Source organism: Hibiscus syriacus, unplaced genomic scaffold, assembly GCF_006381635.1.
Source record: "Hibiscus syriacus cultivar Baekdansim isolate YM2019G1 unplaced genomic scaffold, ASM638163v2 tig00008013_pilon, whole genome shotgun sequence".
Lineage (NCBI taxonomy): Eukaryota > Viridiplantae > Streptophyta > Magnoliopsida > Malvales > Malvaceae > Hibiscus > Hibiscus syriacus.
Genome location: NW_024062150.1, coordinates 725,975 through 747,206, shown reverse-complemented (window position 1 = coordinate 747,206; position 21,232 = coordinate 725,975). Strand labels below are relative to the sequence as shown.

General features: G+C 34.3%; 2 protein-coding genes and 1 long non-coding RNA gene across 3 annotated transcripts; 2 read left to right on the top strand and 1 right to left on the bottom strand.

Moving 5' to 3' along the window:
• Positions 1–833: 833 nt before the first annotated feature.
• Positions 834–1,656, top strand: LOC120201841 (major pollen allergen Bet v 1-A-like). Its single transcript, XM_039202376.1, has 2 exons — positions 834–1,115; positions 1,206–1,656. The coding sequence occupies exons 1-2, from the start codon at positions 935–937 to the stop codon at positions 1,502–1,504; spliced, it is 480 nt and encodes a 159-aa protein (XP_039058307.1). The 5' UTR covers positions 834–934; the 3' UTR covers positions 1,505–1,656.
• On the bottom strand, positions 1,146–20,112 carry LOC120201843. The gene is made up of 3 exons (XR_005523682.1): positions 20,099–20,112; positions 19,177–19,181; positions 1,146–1,343 (listed from the first exon to the last, which is right to left on the bottom strand). It is a non-coding gene; the product is annotated as an uncharacterized LOC120201843 (long non-coding RNA).
• On the top strand, positions 4,459–7,188 carry LOC120201840. The gene is made up of 6 exons (XM_039202375.1): positions 4,459–4,838; positions 5,268–5,494; positions 5,880–6,171; positions 6,247–6,332; positions 6,434–6,525; positions 6,610–7,188. Exons 1-6 carry the CDS (start codon positions 4,515–4,517, stop codon positions 6,873–6,875), a joined length of 1,287 nt encoding a protein of 428 aa, XP_039058306.1. The 5' UTR covers positions 4,459–4,514; the 3' UTR covers positions 6,876–7,188.
• Positions 20,113–21,232: the final 1,120 nt, after the last annotated feature.

Sequence of the window (21,232 nt, the reverse complement as noted above, 5' to 3'; positions counted from 1 at the left end):
TTTTCTGTATTTATACTATTATGTTTTTTATTTTTCTTTTCCCACTTATGAGTTATGACTACTACTTTGTAAACCAAATATGTCTATAATTAAAGTTAATTAAAAATATATATAAACAGAATAAATCTAGATTTAGTCCAAAATAGATGTATGTTAGTAGAACCTCTCAAATAATTTATATGATTAAAGAGTATTGTTTTCTGTAAATGTCATGTGTTCAAACAACATTTGTAGGTGTGTACACATTATTTAGTAATAAAAAAATTTTGAACAAATAATCATCAAATTTTATATATCACTTTACATAGTTTAACAACACTTTTCAAACATTAGACATGACGTAATATCAAGTCATAAATGGAGGTTCATGAACTAGATTATTTAATATCTAAAATGGGTAACTAGTTGGTGATTCAAGTTTAGCCTTTTCAGTTGAGTTCTTTGACTAGTTGGTGAATTACTTAATATTTAATAGCAGATCAAATATTTAAATTCTCAAGAGATACATTAGAAGAAAAAGAATTTAATCATCTTAAATTCTTATAAAGCATTTATTTTCTCGATAAAACGGAAAATAAAAAATGTCTAATTTGATAAAATAACTATAATCAATTATATAAATATTCGAAGAAAACTGATTGCAATATTGGATATAAATCCAATTAAAAATAAATGAAGTCATGAACGGGCCCATTTACTAAGAAATAATACTGGGATGCCATTTTTGACCAAGAGATATTCAATGAAAAATAATAGAAACAGTATTGCACATAAATCCAATTAAAAATTGAAATAGATAAAGTTCCCAAGCTTGAAGATGAGCCTATAAAGAGCATCTTAAGTTGTGATATCTTCCCACAGCTCAATCGTCCATCTTGTCTCTTCTTATTAGCTCGAAAAAAGTACCCTCGAAACTCCCAATTAATTTAGAAGAATGGGTGTTGTGAATTACGAGTTTGAGACTACCTCTCCAATCTCCCCGGCCAGGCTTTTCAAAGCCGTCACTGTTGAAGCCGACAAGCTTTTCCCCAAGGCTGCCCCTCATGTAGTCAAGAGCGTTGAACTCCAGGGTAACGGTGGCGCTGGCACCCTCGTCAAGATCAACTTTGCTGAAGGTTACTTGTTTCATTCTCACTTTCTTTCTACTTTCATTTTTGGAATTATTTGTTGGAGGTGAATAAACTAAACTTTACCTGCATATATAGGCCTTCCATATCAGTACGTGAAGCACCATGTTGATGCAGTTGATGAAGCCAATTTGTCCTACAGTTACAGTGTGATCGAAGGTGGGCCTTTGGGAGCCAAGCTTGAGAAAATCTCTTTCGACAACAAGTTGGTGGCAGCTGCAGGTGAAGGGACCCTTGTGAAGAGCTCAATGAAGTTTTTTACCATCGGTGATTCCACTTTCAGTGAGGATGAAATTAAGGAACAAATTCAAAGAATGGATGGAGTTTACAAGGCTGTTGAAGCTTACCTCGTGGCTAACCCCGGTGTCTGCAACTAAGATCCATCTTAAAACCAATACTGGCTTTGCTTATTCCAATAAGAGTGACACGGTATGGTCACCGGGATTTCATCATCCTTATTTCCATTATAGTCAAGCAGTTCGAGTTGTATCGTCTTTTATCAAATAAAATAAACACATAAAATTGCAAAAAGAATTGGGTTCTACCTGCCTACAATGCTGAGATATATATTGGGGAAAAAAACAACATTGTCTTCACGAAATCTTTTGCATTAAACTAGGACTGTTTCACTCCAGATCCCTTTTGTTTCCAAGACATGAACCTAAAGTGGCGAGAGACCCAGTCCATAACATATTCATACTATATTAGCAGAAATATGTACAAGACCCAAGTGGATGAAAACAATTAGTCCATAACTATATCGGTAGTATACGGAATACTCACCCTGTGACAAGATTATGTCTATGTTTTCTTCTGTCATTTGATACGTTTTCGGTCGTTTGACTTTTTTTTCATTTATCCTTATCGGGGTTGGATTCTACATCGTAACAACTGATCAAGATAACGTTTATTTATTATTATGATGATCTTTTTGCTTTGGACCTTCGGATATGATTGGATACGTGATTTACGTTATTGTATAGTTTTCTCATGTCGCGCGACTCTTTAAATATTTAAGAATTAAGCCCTTTAGTTTTAAATTCATTAATTTAATAGGTCTATTATTATGATTTAAATTTAGGAAAGTAATCGGATGTTGTAGACATCAACCTATACTCATTTCTACACTAATTGAGAGATGAAGACTAAGGACACACATTCTATTTTCTGTGTGGAGTTTACCATCACTTCAAAGGATGTTTAACTCTAATTAGGACTCTCAATTGATGAAAGCATTATCACTAATATGAGCTTTGATAATTGGGCTGCTTTGTGCTACAATTATCTTGAAAAAGGTCCCAAATGAGTTTAATAATGGATGAATCTCATTAACGTGGCTACAACATAATTTAAAGATTTTGACAAATATTATTTTAGAAAAAAGAGGCACACATTCACACGTGCTTTTATTTTATAGATCATATCAGGGATTTTGATATCTAATAAATATCGCAACCAAGTGCATATTATGAGATTGTGTCACCTCATAGATTCCATGAAGCCAGCATGTTCAAATGAGAATTGATACTTTTAGCATTTCTCTTCATAGAAATTTGTAAAGTGACCGGCCCAAAGAAAAATGTTATCGGTGGATACCTCTTTCTTATATAGTCTTAGATGTGGTATAACATGTCTTTTTTATATCCACATATCAACTAATTTTTTGTCTTCTTTTTTCTACTAAGGTAATTTGAATTCTTAATTTACTTATAATTAAGTTTAATTTTATTATAGTTAACTAAAATATTTTTATATTAAATAGATGATTATCAGTTAAAAATCATCGTGAAATCTCTAATGAGTTTCGAGATATTAGGTTATTGATTGAGCAAAAATCAATTTCAAATGTATGTTTTTAATTATTAAATTTTTAATTTTATTATTGTTGTAATTAGAATTTTATTTATAAATTTATATATTGATAATAAAAATATTTTTTGTAATTACAATGGATGTCCTATGTTAATATAGAATTGAAGTCTTGCATCCCACCCTAGCTTAGTGCTTCATTGGAAGTATGACATGCAATTGTGCCTCCTATCTATTTCGTTATTGATGAGTGTCATCCAAGTGACCGTGCGCTTTGCCAGTTTGGTTTCATACAGTTTATTTTGGGATCAGTCATGAACCTCACATTTTACATAAGGTTGATAGATGAGGCAAGATTGATATTAATTGAGGGGAGGAAGCACGTCGAGTGAATAACGATGTGAGAAAATTGGTAAGACGGTAATCTTGATCGGCGTCCTTTTTCAACCCTTGATATAACAGTTTCATCTAATTACATGTTATGGTTCGCAAAACAAGAGAAACAATTCATATTGTCTGATGAGGCATGAAGCATGTTTATTCATTGTTGTTGGAAAAGACGTGGATCAACATAATATCATCGTCACCCAACTAATGAGAAAGAAAAAAACTTTTGGCTTGTCCTCATCAACACCACTAGAAACAACACAACATCTATCGTCGATGACACTGATGCAGTAGGTCAGTAAGCAGTGGGCAGATAAGTTGTGCAACCAAAGCAAAGGGTGGCATGGTGATCGACAATGGTGTGGTGGACTGTTTCAAACAACTTAATTGTATATTATTACTCTATTGAAGGAATTTGAGCTTGAACCATGGAACCTCGTAGCCCATCAAACTATCGAAGTACCGGATAGAGTCGATCGATAAGGTTGATTGGAGTTGAAAAACAGAAGACGTCAAATTTGGTGGTGCAATAAATCGACCGCCAACCACAGTTGTGCATACGTAAGTGTGTCATCACGTTTTCCGTCAAGTTAAGGAAAATATATTTTAAAAAGGGTAAATTAAAATTTTATCTCTAAACTGTTTTGAATTTATAAAAAGGCTCTCAATTGGTATTTTATCTAAAGTTCAAGGATTAAAATAAAAATTAAATCTTTTTTCTTATGTGTCATATTATTAAACTAACAATATTCAATGTCTCAATGACCAAAATTTAATAAAATGATAATTTAAGTGATCAAAACTTAACATTTTTAAATTTATTGACCGAAAATGTATAAATATAAAAGGTAAGTGATTTAGTTTACCCAAATTTAAAAAATAGAAAAACTATTTTAAATATTTTATGAAGTAAAAAGAAAATTAATTATTCATCTCAAACTCAAACAACTAAAAATCCTTGCTTTTCTTTAATGATTTTAATTTACTTCATCTCCTAATTCAGTAATTCACTATGAAACCCTAGACGTACTGATACCACTCACCTCTCCTACCCCACGACGGAGAGAAAAAAAATCTGAAGCGCTTTTTCCTTTTTTGGTTCAACGGTGTTGTTTTTGTTTTGAAGCTCATTTCCTTTTTTGTTTTGAAGCTCATTTCCTTACTCCTTTCCCCCCTTTTCCGTTCTGTACAATGTCGGTTTCTGGTGGTGCTTCGATCGCGAGAAGCAGACGCGGTGAGAATCGATTTTACAATCCGCCGCCGATGAGGAAACAACAACAGCAACAGATGGCGATGAAGATGCAGCAGCATGAAGAAAAGCCGTCGATTTCCAAGAGTTCGACGGAGAAGAGAACGGATCGCGAGGAATGCGCTCTGTCATATGCATCTTCATCGCCGTTGAATAATAGTAACAGTAATGATAAGGATAATAAAAGGAATGATGACAATTCCTCGAATTTGGATCGGTTCTTGGAGTTTACGACTCCTGTGGTTCCGGTTCAATATTTTCCCAAGGTAACGAAGACAACCCTACTTTTATCAATCACCGTTTGTTTCTTTTATTTTCTGCTTTTGGTTCAATATTTAATTTCTGGGTTCCTTTGATTGATTAAAACAACAGCCCACTCCCTTTTTATGTTGATATTTTCCCCTTTTTAAGGCTTATACTAAATTACTAATTAGCTGTAGTAGTGCAATTACTTAACCTTAATTTCTTATCAAGCAAAACCCAACAGAAAATTGAAGAAATTTGTATTATTATGTGAGGTAGAAAACGTTGTAAAGTTGAATATTTTTCTTGTATCAACAGAAACCCGGGCAACTAACAACTGTTGATCATTAATAAATGCAAAATAGTGAATTGTTTTTCCCCAAATGGTTAGTTAAATATGAAGTTATTGATTAATCTTGTATTGATGAAATTTTATTTTGATGATTCTATAGACAAGCAGCATTAGAGGATGGAGAGGGAAAGGGCAAGAGCTCAGACTGCAGTCTTCACCATATTTTGTGCTTGAGGATTTGTGGGAGTCTTTTAAGGAATGGAGTGCATATGGAGCTGGGGTTCCTCTTTTGTTGAATAGAAGTGACTCTGTAATGCAATACTATGTTCCTTACTTGTCTGGGATTCAGCTGTATATAGACCCATTGAGACCCTCCACGAGGCTGAGGTAAAGTCATTCATTCTTTAACTATAATTTATGTAATCATTTTAGTGCATTTCTTGACTTAGAAATTTTGTACGGCCCTCAACAGTTTTTGGATCCTTTTGTGGTTAAGTAAGGATCTGCAATTGGATTTTTAGAGTAAGGTTTATTGGTTTGTGAAGCCATTCTCGAATTTGCTTGACAGTCAATATAATCTTGGGTTGTGTTGTATTATTTCATTGTTTTGCTGATTTGCTTTAAACTCTCTGCTGTATGGTCCGTAATCTTCTTGAGATGAATAGAGGTTGAAGAGCAAAGTGATGAGCTCTCTTGAGCTGTAAATCATTAATTTTAATTCATGCTTGAAGTGCTAGATTTATTGCATTCTTGTTGTGTTACTTGATTTCAGGAGGCCCAGTGAGGAGAGTGATACCGAGTCATCGAGGGAGACAAGCAGTGACGGTAGCAACAGTGATTGTGGAATGGGAAGAAGAGCTAACAATGTTGTCCAGGTGGCTCGGAGTCAGCTGAAGGTTGCAGATTCGAATATCGAGAAATTGACAAGACTGTCACTTAGGAATAGATCCTTTGGGGATTCATCAAGTGATGAAAATGATAGTTGTAACCCTCCTGGTCAGCAGCTGATATTTGAATATTTAGAACATGATCAACCATTTAGTCGTGAGCCATTGGCTGACAAGGTTAATTCCATTGTCATTTGTTACATTATCATTTGTCACTTATTTTGCTCTCTCTAATTACCATGCTTCCTGCAGATTGCAGTTCTGGCATCTCAATTTCCGTCACTAAAGACATACAGGAGCTGTGATCTTTCACCTTCAAGTTGGATTTCTGTGGCATGGTATGTATTGTTTTCTTTATGGGAAAAGTTTTTCAGATCTTGCTTATTGCTATTGTGATTTTAAACCCGATTATATCTGACATTTTTTGTCTTAAATGAAGGTATCCTATATATAGGATACCAATGGGACCAACTCTGCAAAATCTGGATGCCTGCTTTTTAACCTATCACTCTCTGTCTACACCCCCACCAGGTAGTCATCTTATGTATGGTTGCTTATTTCTATTGTTTCCAGCAGACACTTTGTACAATGTTCTATTGATATATTTTGGAGCAGGTACCGGCATCATCATGGATGGGTTTACCTTCCGGGGCTTTAATGTCAGGGAGTTTCATGGTGCTAACATGTCCTTAAAGATACCGTTACCTACATTTGGACTTTCTTTCTATAAGTTCAAAGTTTCATTTTGGAATCCTGACGAAGTTAATGAATCTCAAAAAGCTAATTCCCTATTACGAGCTGCTGATAATTGGCTTCGGCTTTTGCAAGTGAATCATCCAGATTTCAGGTTTTTTGTATCCCACAATACATACAGGTGTTGAGCCAAGCTCTAAAGCATCAACACAATCTGCCACTTAACTCGAAGAAAATCCCCGTAGCCCAGCAGACAATACTTCCAAACCATTGATGGTAGCTCATGCACATAACTTATGGTTGTGACTATGGTGCTCTATCATGCATCGATTATGGTAAAAAAAAATGTGATATTGACATGATATTTCATTTCATCTGGCAAGTTTCTAGTGATACTCCTGGCCTTGAAGTGGTAGATGTCAATGGCTACGCCTACAACATCTTAATAAGTTTGTTTGATTTTGACGATGATTGAAGATAATATCTGTGATATTTGTATATGATTTTTGTCATTATGAGTTCCTCAATGTGTAACGGACTGCCTGTACTAAACAAACCTCAAACAATGTAACCCTTATCTCTTCTTCTAAACAAACAGAAACGGGATCTCAATACCCAAAGCCTTCACTTATATGGAAATATACCAAGGGAACCCCATCGTGGGATTAAAAAACTAGAGGTAAATCCCCAAACCTAGCTCCTTATTTTGATAATAAAATCACCACTGGAAGTATAAAAATTTCGAAAAATACCTCTGAACATTTCGAAGAACCCTTTATAGACAATTCTTATTCTTATAAAAAAAATATTACTATGTATTGCATCAAACGTGTTTTATTTTTTTTCGTCAGAATTACTGTGTGTTGCATCATATTAGTCGATTGGAAGTTATTGCTACAAGGATTTTGAAAAAAAAAATTGAGGACTGGTAACGCAACCCTAAACCCCAATCTATTTTGGAAATAATCGGGAATGTGAAGATTGAGAGAAGTTTTAGATAAAATGATAAGTGAAACTCAATGCGCTTTGAGAAGATAACAACAGGATGATTTGAGAAACGTTGACCTTGAAGTCGGGAATGTAACGAGTATTGCTTTGAGAAGAAATAGATTCGGGGCGGTCGGGATGGATTGGGTGTATGCGTTGGCGCAGTGTTGGGAGAGCCTTACGCCGGCAGAGTGTCGGCAGTGCCTGCAGAAGGCGGCAGAAACGGTGAGAGGATGCGTGCCCAAGGAGGAAGGGAGAGCTTTGAATGATGGGTGCAATTAAGGTACTCCACAAATAGGTTCTATAATGATGTGGCCGATTTTGATGGTCATCGTGGTAAATCTTTTGCCTTATGTTTTTCTTTTTTGAAGATATTGAGCTTGATTTTAATGTAGAAATGGACTGAAGTTATCTAGAACTGATCTTGGCTCGCGTGTAGGATATGTATTTGTGTTTGACAGAGTATCTTAAACATTTTTCCAGGATTCCTATGTATTTAGAGGGTGATTTGAGATTATTTTTTTGGCTGTTTTAGAATAGATTTTGTAATTCATTTTAGATATTTTTGTTGTATTTAGCCTTTTTATATAATAGAGACTGTTGATATCTGGTTGGTTGCTGGATTTCATGCTGGAACCACTTGGATTGTTTGGCGGTTTTGTTTCAGATTGTAATAGACACATAGCTGTCGGTTTTTCACAATCACAAAGTTATCGATGCAAGGAGTTTTGGGAATAATAAGAAATAAGTGAGATTATAAACACGTGTTTTATTTTTTTCATTAAATTCAAATTAAGTATCTATTAAATAGTATTTAGTACATTATTTAATCAAGTAATAAGAGTGGTTTGGTGGCAAAATTTGTGTCATTGCATAGCATTTACCCAAGTTCAATTTCCCTTCCAAGCCATTCTCCTTTTAAGGTTTCCTTTAAACAAACACCAATCAAAGAGTGACACGTCATAAATAATTATGTATATATATATTATTAATCATAATAATTATTTATTTTATTTTAAAAAATTCTGACGTGGCAATGCCACGTATCATGAGCTCTGACATGGACCTACCACGTCGGTATTCACGTCCATGTGTACATGTTTGGTCAGCATTAGGCGTTGACCGTCAGTTGATTGACGGTTTCTATCCACCGAGGGTATTTTTGACCCAAAATTAAACGTTGAGTGGATGAATGTGTCAAAAAAAATGATACGAGTATATTTGACACTATTGTCAAACGTTAGTGTTATTTTATTACATTATGCCTTTTAAAAAAGGATAAACTAATTCGAATTGTCACTTACCTTTTATATTTGTATACTTTTGCTCATCAAATTATTTGTATACTTTTACTCATCAAATTCAAAAAACTTATAGAAAGTTAAGTTTTGGTTATTTAGTTATCATTTTATTAAGTATTGGTCATTAGAATGTTGAGTGTTGTTAATTTGATGATGTGACACGCTAGTAAAAATGTTTAATTTGTAAACTACACATTAAGTACCTAAACTTTTATTTTTTTTAAACATATCTTGTATTTAGTTTTTATTTCATTTTAGTACCCCCACCGTTAAAAACTTAACGGATGAGTTCTTCGACAGTTATGTATATAGTTGTCGGTCGTTGTATACGTCGCTCGATAAAGTTGTCTGCTTCTTTTTTACCTCCTGAATGCAATTTCGAACGTTGTTTAATCGGAAAAATCCTTAATCTCCCCAAATTGACGGTTGAATATTTGAATTATTTATCCTTCGATCTCCATGGTTCACTGTTCTATGGGCCTGAAGTATGACTATGTTGGTTGACTCAACATTCTCTCGTGATCCATTGTTTGGATTGGTCGTTTGTCCATCGGAGCTATGCCACATCAGTCTGTCCGTCAAGTTTTTAACGGTGGGGTACTAAAATGAAAAAAATTTAAACGTTATGTATGATTTTTTTTAAAAAAAATTAAAGTTTAGGTTCTAAAACGGACCAAAATTGATTGTTAAATATTAAATGAGTAGTTTACCCTAATTTTTATTATAACTGATATACTTTAAATAAAATATAAATTTGGACATCCGCCGATAGCATTACGTCTGTAGTCAGTGGCTCCACACATCTCCATGTACAACAAAGCCAAAACTACCGAGCCCCAACTGAATGATCCAGCGAGACGAAAGTCGCTAAGATGTCGCAACCACATGCAGTGAACTAGGTTGCGCGATTTGTCCGGCATCAGCAACCCTCCTATCAACTGCAATATACATACCCGTGCATACATCTTAATCACATCCTCATAGGCATCTGCGCTCAACTCCCGAAAATTGGCATCTAACCAATTTAACGGTATCCTACCTCCAATAAAACTTTCCGGGACACGTCCTAGATTATCCTGACACAAAGTAGTCCAAGAACCGTAAGCTATCCCTGATATCACATCTCCATCCATCGGAAGCCCCAGGTGCATAGAAACATCCTCAAGCGTGATCGTGCACTCTCCGCACGGAAGATGGAATGTGTGGGTCTCTGGACTCCACCGCTCTACTAAGGCAGAAATAAGGTCTGGTTCTATCTTACAGTGACCTTGATATCTACCTATGTAACCAAATCCAGCCTCTACTAAATACGGCAAGACACGGCTAGGTATCACTAACTTAAGATTCATAATAAAATGATCTAATACACGGTCCTTCTCCTAAAAATAAATAATTACAAAAATTAATTCTTAATCTAATAATCATGCATTAAATAAATCAACTAATTATTACTAATAATTTAAATTAAATTAAAACGTTAAAATGTTACCGTATCAGCAAAGTGTCGAGATATTTGATTTCTATCCAATCGAAATAGACTGCCTTCAATTATATATCTGCAAAAGAATTATATTAGTAAAATATTAAATAAAGTAAAATACTTAAATAAATTAAATACATAATATTAAAAATATTATAAAATATACCTTAAACATAGAGAGTATTTGAGAGAATTTGGTGTGATAAAAGTGATTGATGATGGGGGTATTTATAGGGAGGATTGGGGGTGGGTAATTAAAGGTATAGCGCGCCCCCTGTACCGCGCTATACCCCACGTGTCAGATAACCAGGTATAGCGCGGATCAGGGGCTGCGCTATACCCACGTGTAACTCATGTTAGCGTATAGCGCGGTGCAGGGAGAGCGCTATACCCCATGTGACGCCAAATCAATATATAACGCAGGACAAAGGGCGCGCTTTACTGCTATAGGTGTTAGATCGAGAAATATAATATGACCGATGTTAAATCGATAAATATACCGATCACCGGTGATTTTTCGAGAAAACGCCTTTTTATACACCCAAAGTAGTTTATAGAAGAAAAAAAATTAATTTACCTTTTCTTGATAAGCTTTTCACCTTTGTTAAAACTCAAGCTGTCTCTCCACTTACGTCACACACACCCCGTCGTGATCTGTCGCTAGGCTTCTTGACGTCATCTTTCTATTCGTCAATCACTTCTATCTGATTTTTAAGTACCACTCACGAACATACCCGACACGATATGTTCGACTGAAGCATCTTGTTCTCGTGTTATATATTGAAGCCGTCTCCTTATCCATTTGCCTCCCATGTCTGTTGGATTTCAAGGACATGATCTGATCTAATCAGAACAATGCGCAACAGAATATTTTAATTATTCTTCAAAATCTCCTGGGGTCTCATGCCTTTCATATAAATCAAGAGGAAGACGATCAAAGAATTATTTTAATTAGGTTGATTTGTCAATCCTTTTATGTTGTCTCTATTGTATTTGTGAAAGACGACCACTCTTTACAAATATCTACACACAAACACAGGAGGAACAGTTCATAGAATACTACTTCCAAGTTATTTTTCTTAAAAAGGTTTAGTGGTTTTCCAAATGGATGAAACACTCCTTTTATTCTAAGGACGACTGAATAATCTCGTACCACAAAAAACCGTATGCGTATATCATCTATATATACAAGTTAATTAGGGTTAGGTCAAGTCTATCTTTTTTTAATTTAATTATTATTTATTTAAAACTTTTTTAAAATAAATAATAATTTAAATCACATCCTTTACTTAATAAGAATTTCAAATTCAACAAAATCATAATTAAAATTTTATTTAATATTATTTATGAATCAAATGAGGAAATAATAATAAATAATTTGCTACCATTAGACATTAAATTTAACTTCTCTAAATTAAGTTCGAATCTAAATAAAAAATAACTTTTTATTTTATAATTTAAAATAATCTCATCATCTTAAATTATTATGGAGAATGTTGACTACAACCATTCTTATTTGTTGTTAGTGTGTGGCCTCGTATGTTCAGTTAACATTGATAGTAGATAAAATCATATTTGATCATACAAATCATTAACGACCTCTAACAACACATTGTGACTACTCAAATTAAATGAAAAACTCGTTACCTGAGATAATATTGTTGCATCTCATGTTATAGTCATAATTATCTCACGATATCTTGATAAAATATGAGTCACGAAAAACATCAAACTTATATCGTTTTATCTTCAATTTCTCGATGTCCAATTGGATTGACTGAACAAATTATATTTATCTTCATCAATTTATTTGAACACGACAATACATTTCTCAGTCTCAATCATTGAGAGTCCTGAGATCTCTTCTGATGTGAGAGATAAATTTTATCTTAAGCACTCACATCTCACTATATATTTATTGTCATATTCAAGCAAAACCTATTTAATTATCCGATTAAAGACAACATTTATCAAAACATAATAATTAGAATCATGTTGAGAATTGTATAATTTCAAGTATAATTTCAAATCTAAGGATTTAATGACATAATTGTTGAAGATTAACATATGATATTGATTCATGTATTAATCTAAAAATAAGTCGATCCAATATTTATTCTCAACAAATACATATGAATTTGATTTATATCTAATCCACATATTCATCTCATGAATATTTATCAAGTTTCACACCAATCTTATTTTATTATTGTACCCACAATAGTAATTGATTAAGACAATAATAATTGATTAAGGACATTTAGAATAATTAATAATATGGTAAACTATGCCAATGGTCAATAATGTTTGGGTTAGTGTTAGTTTTCACCATTGATGTTTCAAAAGTCACAAATCAATCACTAACATTATCGTTTATTATAAATCAGTCACTCGCCGTTAACAACCATTAACAATAGTTTGTTACAAATAGGCTTATGGCAATATTGCTAAACAAGGTCAACAACAACTTCCTCCAATGCCTTAAAATAAGTTTTGAGTTTAGATTCGCTTTCTCAAGCTTCATGTGTAACTCTTCATTTTCGTTGGAAATAGCCTGCAACCCAGATTCCTTAGCCATCAAATTTGCCACCAAGGAAGTAATATAAAAGTTTGTTTTCTCAAGTTCATTTCGGATTTTATCCGAACATCTGTTGATTTGCACTCTTTATTTAGATAATAGTTTGGATTTGTTTAATCTCAGCAGTTTGAGCTCGAGCTTGGTCGTCCTTTAGTTGGGTGTGTTTAGTTTTGATTTTGATCGATGATGAAGTGAAGAAATCGTAAAGATTGAATTTTTTCTATTGTTTATGTTATTTTATTAGCTAAAGATGAAAATTCAAATTTAGCTTCTTAAAGAATAAGTTGAATGAGTGTGGGTTCTTGAATTCAATTTCCTGAAAAAGGGTAGAGGAGGTATGGGAAGAGAGTGAGGGAGAAGAGAGGGAAATTACATAGGGTTAAGGGTTAAGGGTTAAGGGTTAAGGGTTAAGGTTAAAGGTAAAAAGGTTTCTATTTTTTATTTTTTTATTTTTTTATATTTTTTTATTTTTTTTATTTTTTCAATTTTAATTAATTAATTTGTTATTATTTTAATTAGAAAATTCATTTTTTAATATTATACCTATGTCAGGTGGCATTTAACGACCGAAATTAACGGCCCATCACGGCCTGACCCAAACTGAGTTACAGAATAAAACGTTAGGCACCAAACTGAAACGAAAAAAATGTTAGGAACAAAACTGGGAAAAAAAATTCGTTGGGTATCTTTTTGACGTTTAAGCCCTTCATTTTTTTTAAAACTTCGTTGGACTAGCACTTAGTTAGCGGTAGGGATTCTTATCGAGCGAGTCGATCACGAGTTAGGCATTGTTCGACTCGTGTTCGTTAAAAAAAATTGTTTCTCAACTTGACTCGTTGCTCGTTAAACTCGTTAAAATTTTGTTCGACTCGTGCTCATTAAAAAAACTTGTTGCTTTATTTTTTGCTCGTTAAGCTTGTTACTTGTCTTGTTGCTCATTATTCTTACAAAAAAATGTATTTTATTTTTTTAACTATAGGTAAAATCTACTAATACTATATAGAGCTTAATATAAATGTAAATGGATAAATTTAACAAAAAATTATCAAAAGAGTGTATGAAACATATTCAAAGTCTAAACTCCAAAATAAAAACCCATACATACATTAAAATAATAATTAGGTTTTAATTTTTTAGTGTAGTAAAATAATAATTATTAATTAATTTTTTAGCTTGTTTTAGAAAATTAATAGATTAATTATTAACATCTATTGGTAAATTAATCATTTTCTAAGATAACTAGAAAAAAATTATAAAAAAATTAACGAGTTGTTAGCGAATTTATCGAATCGAGTTAGACTTTACTCGACTCAGCTCGTTAAGATCCCGAGTCGAGCTCGAGTTAACCCGAGTCGAACTTTTTCCAAATTTTAACCGAGTTGAGTTCTAACGGCTCACTAGTTGCTCAATTCATTAATCACTCCAAATTTAAAATGAGGTTAAAAAAATTAACACTCTTTTGTTCAATAAAATGAATATGTAATTTTCTTTTTTTTTTTTTCTTTCTTTAATACGTTAAATTATGTTTAATAGTTTATTCAAAATATGGAATATAATCTTGCACCCAACACGTCACCAATTATCTTCTCAACCACAGAATGACCCCCATATTTTCATTACATGGACGTAAAACTCCGCAGATTCCGCGTGAAATTCGGCGCCCTGCTCAAGGTTAAAGTAATAAGGGCAAACTATAGGAATGATCACTTTAATTTCACTTTTATTTTTTTTAGTCATCAATTTTGAAAATTACATTTTGATTACTTATGTTAACAATTTATTACATTTTTCACTAAATCGTTAACTCTTGTATATGATATGTTAGCAGAAATAATTCATTTTTAAATCGATCCCTATTTTTTAGATGAAATATTAATTTGATCCTTAAACTCTCTTAACCTCTCTTTTAATTCACTTTGTTGTCGTTCACTGTCAAAATTATTTCGGTCACTTTTTTTTCGATAATGAAAAAGTTGGATGATGGGTTCTGGTTATAAAGTGGATCTCAAAATGGTTTCCAAGGACGTCAAGATTTACGCTAAGATATTAAAGTTGAGTAGAGATAACAAAGATGTTGATTAGACCTTTTGTCCAACCTTCCTTACTACATTGAGCATGATTATATGTAAGCTCTTTGTTGATGTGAATAAAAGGGTTGTGTCGATTGTTGGTGGTTTACCACTTTTAGTTTGAGCGGAGAATCACAACTGATGTAAAGACAGTTGTTAGTCGTTGATTCTCTTGGAGAATGAGATAAAGATAAGTAGTGTAAGAGCGAAGACAAATAATGTAGATGCATGAACTGATGATTAGAAGTAGGAGAGACAACTCCCTCTTTTAGCCTTTTCTTGGGATATAAATACCCCAATTATAGGACTATTGGTGTCAGGTCTAAGATCATTATATTTGCTACTAGGCTGGTGTAGACACCTGTTTTTGTCTGAATCTACAAAAACATTTCATTTTATTATTTTATTTTGTTTTATATTTATTTTTTATTATTATTAATATTTTTTATTATTTTTGTAGACCCTACATTCAACAATCCTGATTTAGTGGAATTCAGAAAATAAATCAACGTATTTGAGTCTTATTGAAACACTAAAACCGAAGCATTTGAGTCCAAGTAGGACTCTAATTCTGAGCTAAAAATAGGTTTCTTTATACTATAAATAGACTCAAGCATCAAGAGGAAATGACACAGAGAAAAACGTGGGACCACATTCCAGAGTCTGAAACACAAAGTACCTAGTGTGCTGCTGCTTCACACGATCCCAAGACATTTAAATCCAAGTCTGGGGTTACACCAGTGGTGCAAAAGCAAACAAGAAGAAGCGCTAAAGATTTGTAGTTGAGCTGAATACACGGACTTTAATTTCCATTTGCAGTTCGGAAGGTTTTTTTTAATTGCTTTTGTTGTTTTGGAACGTGTTTGTTTGCGGAATTTTACAATTGTTGGTTTTTTTTGCTTTATAAAATACCAACACTGACTGTTTTGAAATGGACGAGTTCTATATTTGTTGTGTTTATTTCACATGTTGGTGTTTCTTATGTTCATTTGTCATAATAAATATGAATTAAGAAATGATAATACATTATTTATTATTATTATTTATTTATTTTATTATTTATTATTCATTTTTTCCTTTTTGTTTAGCATTCAATATTTTATTTTGTCATCTACCATTTTGTTTATTTTTGCTTCGCTAGTAATTTCAACCGAAGGTAAATAATTTGAATCGGGTTTTTAAATTTCAATTTCAATTTTTGCAATTAAAGACAACCGGAAAATTAATTGGTACCGAAAGGGCGGTTCAAGGGTGTTAATCCTTCCTTGACCATAACCGACTCCCGAACCCGACACGTTTCTGGTACAATGCAGATCAGGTAAGATGGTGTCCGACCCACCTAAATTTGTTTTAAAGTTCATTCACGTCGAAGCCCAATTCCGAGGCCCAACCGAAAGACGGTCGCGACAGTTTGGCGACTCTGCTGGGGACAGGTAAGTGAGTCAGGCCAGAGTTAATTTTCGATTATCTTTTTACGCGAAAATCGTGAATTTAAATTTATTTATTCGATTCAAATTATTTACCTTTGATTATTTTTCAAGTAAATAGTTGTACTGATATTTTTTTCAATGTTTTCAGATTTTTTTTTAAATAAAAAGTTTCATCTCAGGCTCTATACCCGAGCTCCAAACCCTATTTAAGTGGGGTAAAAGCGACGCCTTCGTGTGAATTTATTCACCGTGCGGGCCTAGCAAGTAACCTTCGGGATTCATATACCTTATGTCTTCGTGTGAATTTATTCACTGTGCGGACATAAGGGAATGTTTCCTCTCGAGTTTAACTTAGTCCACACAAGCTTGTAATGGGCTTAGGACTAAGGGTCTGGCAAGCCCAAGGGGGCACCGACAAGGAGAACTCGAGTACCTTTTTAGAACCTAAACCAGGAGAGTACAGGGAATTAAAGCCCACCCCAAAGCCTAATTCCAAACTCTTGGATGCCTGAATTATTTTTTGCTTTACTTTCTGTTCAAAACATGCGAACTAGACAAATATGCGGTTTATGATTTGTTTTAAATTAGCATGCGGAATATAGATCATGTCCGGGTAGGAATTAAAGCATGTGGGGTAGATATCATATGGGGTAGGATGTTTCCTTTTTATTATTATTATTTTTATTTACCTCACTAACTCTTTTTATTTTTTTGTTATCTTTCATTTTTTTTCATCATTCGCATCATTTAAAAGAGGTATTGATCCACTAAAAACGTGTTTGTTAAACATGAATAATCTGCATTAATGGACAAAGGGGTTGTAATACAAGAGATGAAAATGCAGAGGACAGTCAAGGCGACTATGTGTCACATTCAATCTAGAAGACGTGGTGCCCACAATTGAAGAGTATATCACTCTGTTGCATTATAAAGGACTCAGAATAAAACGGGTCTACATCAAGCACAATGAAAGTCTATCTTTAAAGAACTGACTGGTAAAGGTTACAGAGTAAAACGAGGAAAAGGTTACAGACCCGGACGCTCCTTTCAAAAACTACGAGAACAAGATGGTGAAACCCTAGCTGAGCTAAATGCCATTGCTGACGAATTCAAGAAGAAAACTTTTGGATAGTTTCTATCGATTGAGGGCTCTAATGGTGTTGTCGTTATGGTACAGACTCAGCAGAGAGTGGAAGCCGGAGGTGCAGTCATTCGAGACTTTTTTTTGGGGCAAACAATTCGTCATTTGCATGGTTCATCTAGAGAAGCCAGAGTGGTTCGACAGGTTATTCAACCGGTGACAGACAAAGGCAGAAGACTAGTCAATATATCAGAAGCTGTCAGGATATTTTTGTCTCTTAAAAGATAAAACATTTTTGTCCCCAATAAGGATTATTCCTAATAACATACACATTTTTTGGATCAATGCCTCGAACATTGCATGCATCATGCATTTCTGCATATTTCACATTACTTTTCTCTTTTTTATTACATTCACATGTCTAATAAAAAAATGAGAACATTTCGATCCTATGACATATAAGGAGCTTTACCAACAGTTGTTGACGCACATGTGGTGTCACCATATCCAGAGAAATCCATGAAGCCCCATACCCTAGGTAGTATGATGAGAACGCTCATTGCGAATATCATAGTGGTGTTCTAGGGCGCACTATCGAGAACTACTCCACATTCAAGAGAATCGTACAGAAAATACATAACAAGAACTGGATCGACTTCAACAACTCGGGGGCATCCAAGTGAGGCAGATCATTTCATCATTTGAGGAATTATGTTTGAGTTTGTCTTTTCATTTTTTATCAAGTTTTTATAAGAACATTTGAATAAATTTATGTTACTTTAATGATGACGAGCAATGAATCACATTTGCAAACTTGCAATTCTTTGAATATCAACTTAATTAAGAAGCTCTGTAAATGGTTCAAATTTATGAATCCCTGACAAAGTAACATGATTTAAAACAAGGACTTTGACATTACCTAGAATATACACTCAAACACCGTATCATGCTCTTGCAATTAACCAATGTGACATTTTCCTTTCATAAGGTGCGGACAACATGAGGCATCATTTTATATATGACATTACTATACTTTTTATTTAAGGCGTTCAGTGATGATAATAATCTTCACAGATGGAATAGTCGAGTAAGCAAATCTAGTTTAGGCCAGTTGCTTGGAAATTGAACTCTAAAGATGAGATTCATTGACTTTTAACAACACTTAGGCTATAACAAGTTCTTCTTGGTAATCTTAAGAAATTAAATCCGTAAAAACTGAGCTATTCTGCTAAGACAATTGGTTATAGAGGAAACTCGAAAGCCCTGACTTTATGAATAGATTGCGTTCAAACCATGACATTGCTCAGACACTTGGCAACTCGGTGTTTGTTCCACTGCTATTGTCAGGCTGAAGACTTTGTGATGAGATGAACCCTTCAGTTAACCTGATAAAAGTGATTATAATATTAAGCTTTCCCTCTAAAGCAATTGGTTAAACGCCCTAGCTTTATGGATTTAGCTAGTCAGATAATGGCAAATTAAATCAAATTTATCTAAACAAGAAATTTTCGGTAATGATGGACTAAGGGAGTTAAGGAACATCTGTTATAGTCAAATTCACACGAGCACTCAAGGATTTCGTTTTTAGACCAATATTTCTGCACTACCTTTGTTAGAAGAACTTACAAAACTTGAACAAATGGAAGATTTCAGAGGATTGAAATAAAAGGTCTAGTAATTGATCATGCTAGTTGCGTCATTTTGTCCACACCCAATTAAAATGTCAAACCAAAGAAAAAATATGTTGCGATATTTCAAAAAATAATATTTTGGGTTACCGAAACCTTAGAAAGGAAGTCAACTTGAAGTCAATTTGAATATTTGTCAAAGAGCTATAACTCTAAAAGCATTAAAAAGAGCTATTGATTCCTTTGATATACTTTAAACTCATGTTTACAATTTGATTTAATTGCGAACAATATTTTACATAATTTTTATCCTTTTCCCTCCTAAAACAAGAAAAAGGAGAAAAACATTTTCAAACAGGACAGTCTCAAATATGAAAGGTTAGTAAAGCCAAAGCTCGAGAAGCAAATGGGGCACGATCCCATGGATCATATTGGCAGACAAAACACGGGACTCCAATCCAAGATAACTAATTCATGTTGCATGCATCTTAGATATACTTAGGAGCATCACATTTATCATTTTTAGCACACATAATTTTTTACAGATTTTAGAGTCAATTTCAACTTCGCAGCGAAAGAAATTGGACTCGAAACAACACAATTTGTTCGAGAGTAGATTTCAACTTCACGGCGAAGGGTATCTAGCTCGAAGCTAAACTTCACAATAAAGGGGTCATCCACGGTTTCAACTTCACGACGAAGGGAATCGTGTCAACCCGCAATATACAATACTTGGATTTCAACTTCACGGCGAAGGATATTCAAGTCAAGGCTCAACTTCACGACGAAGGGGCATCAGCGATTTCAACTCCACGACGGAGGATATTGTACCCACACATCCATGATTTCAACTCCACGATGGAGGATATCGTGCCATTCGGGGCTCAACTTCACGACGAAGGGGCTTCCCAATTTCAGAGCCAATTTCAACTTCACATCGAAGGATATTGGACCCAAGACAACACAAGCTCAACTTCACGACGAAGGGGCGACTGATTGTCAACAAACAACTTTTCAATTTCATTCAGAGTCAATTTCAACTTCACAACGAAGGATATTGGACTCAAGACAACACAAGTTCAACTTCACGATGAAGGGGCGGCTGATTGTCAACAAACAATTTCCCAGTTCCAGAGCCAATTTCAACTTCACGGCGGAGGATATTGGACTCGGAGCAATACAACTTACTTGGATTTCAACTTCACGACGAAGGATATCCAATTTCAGGCTCAACTTCACGACGAAGGGGCCACCCGCGGTTTCAACTTCACGACGAAGGGAATCGTGCACATAAGCATCATCCATCTCTAGATTGGATTTCAACTTCACGACGAATGATATCCAACTCAAAGAATGAGTATCTGTCAATAAACTTTCCAGTTTCAAAGTTAATTTCAACTTCACAACGAAGGATATTGGCCTCGAAACATCACAACTTACATTGGATTTCAACTTCACGACGAATGATATCCAACTCCAAGGTTCAACTTCACGACGAATGGGCCATATATGATTTCAACTTCACGATAAAGGGAATCATGCTCACCAGCAATATTCACCTTTAGATTAGATTTCAACATCACGACGGAGGATATCCAATTCCAGGCTCAACTTAACGACGAATGGTCCATCCACAATTTCAACTTCACGACGAAGGATATCGTGTTCATTTGCAACATAGATCAAGTCGAGAAGGGTTATCTTCTAACAAAGACCTTCGAGTTCGACTACGCTCAGCTCCAAGGCACATCATTTACAGCATAACTCGAGGCTAGAAGGGTTATCTGTCAACAAAGACCTTCGAGTTCGATTCCATTCAACAACATGGCGTATCAACCGCGTTGCATTAGCAAGGAACTACTTTTCGGTCAAATTTTTACACCCAGGTCTTTAAATCGAGAAGAATACCAAGGTCGACCAAGATTGGCAACAAAGAGTCACTTTTCGATTCACCCAGGATTTCAACTTCAAGAAGAAGGATATCGTGCCCA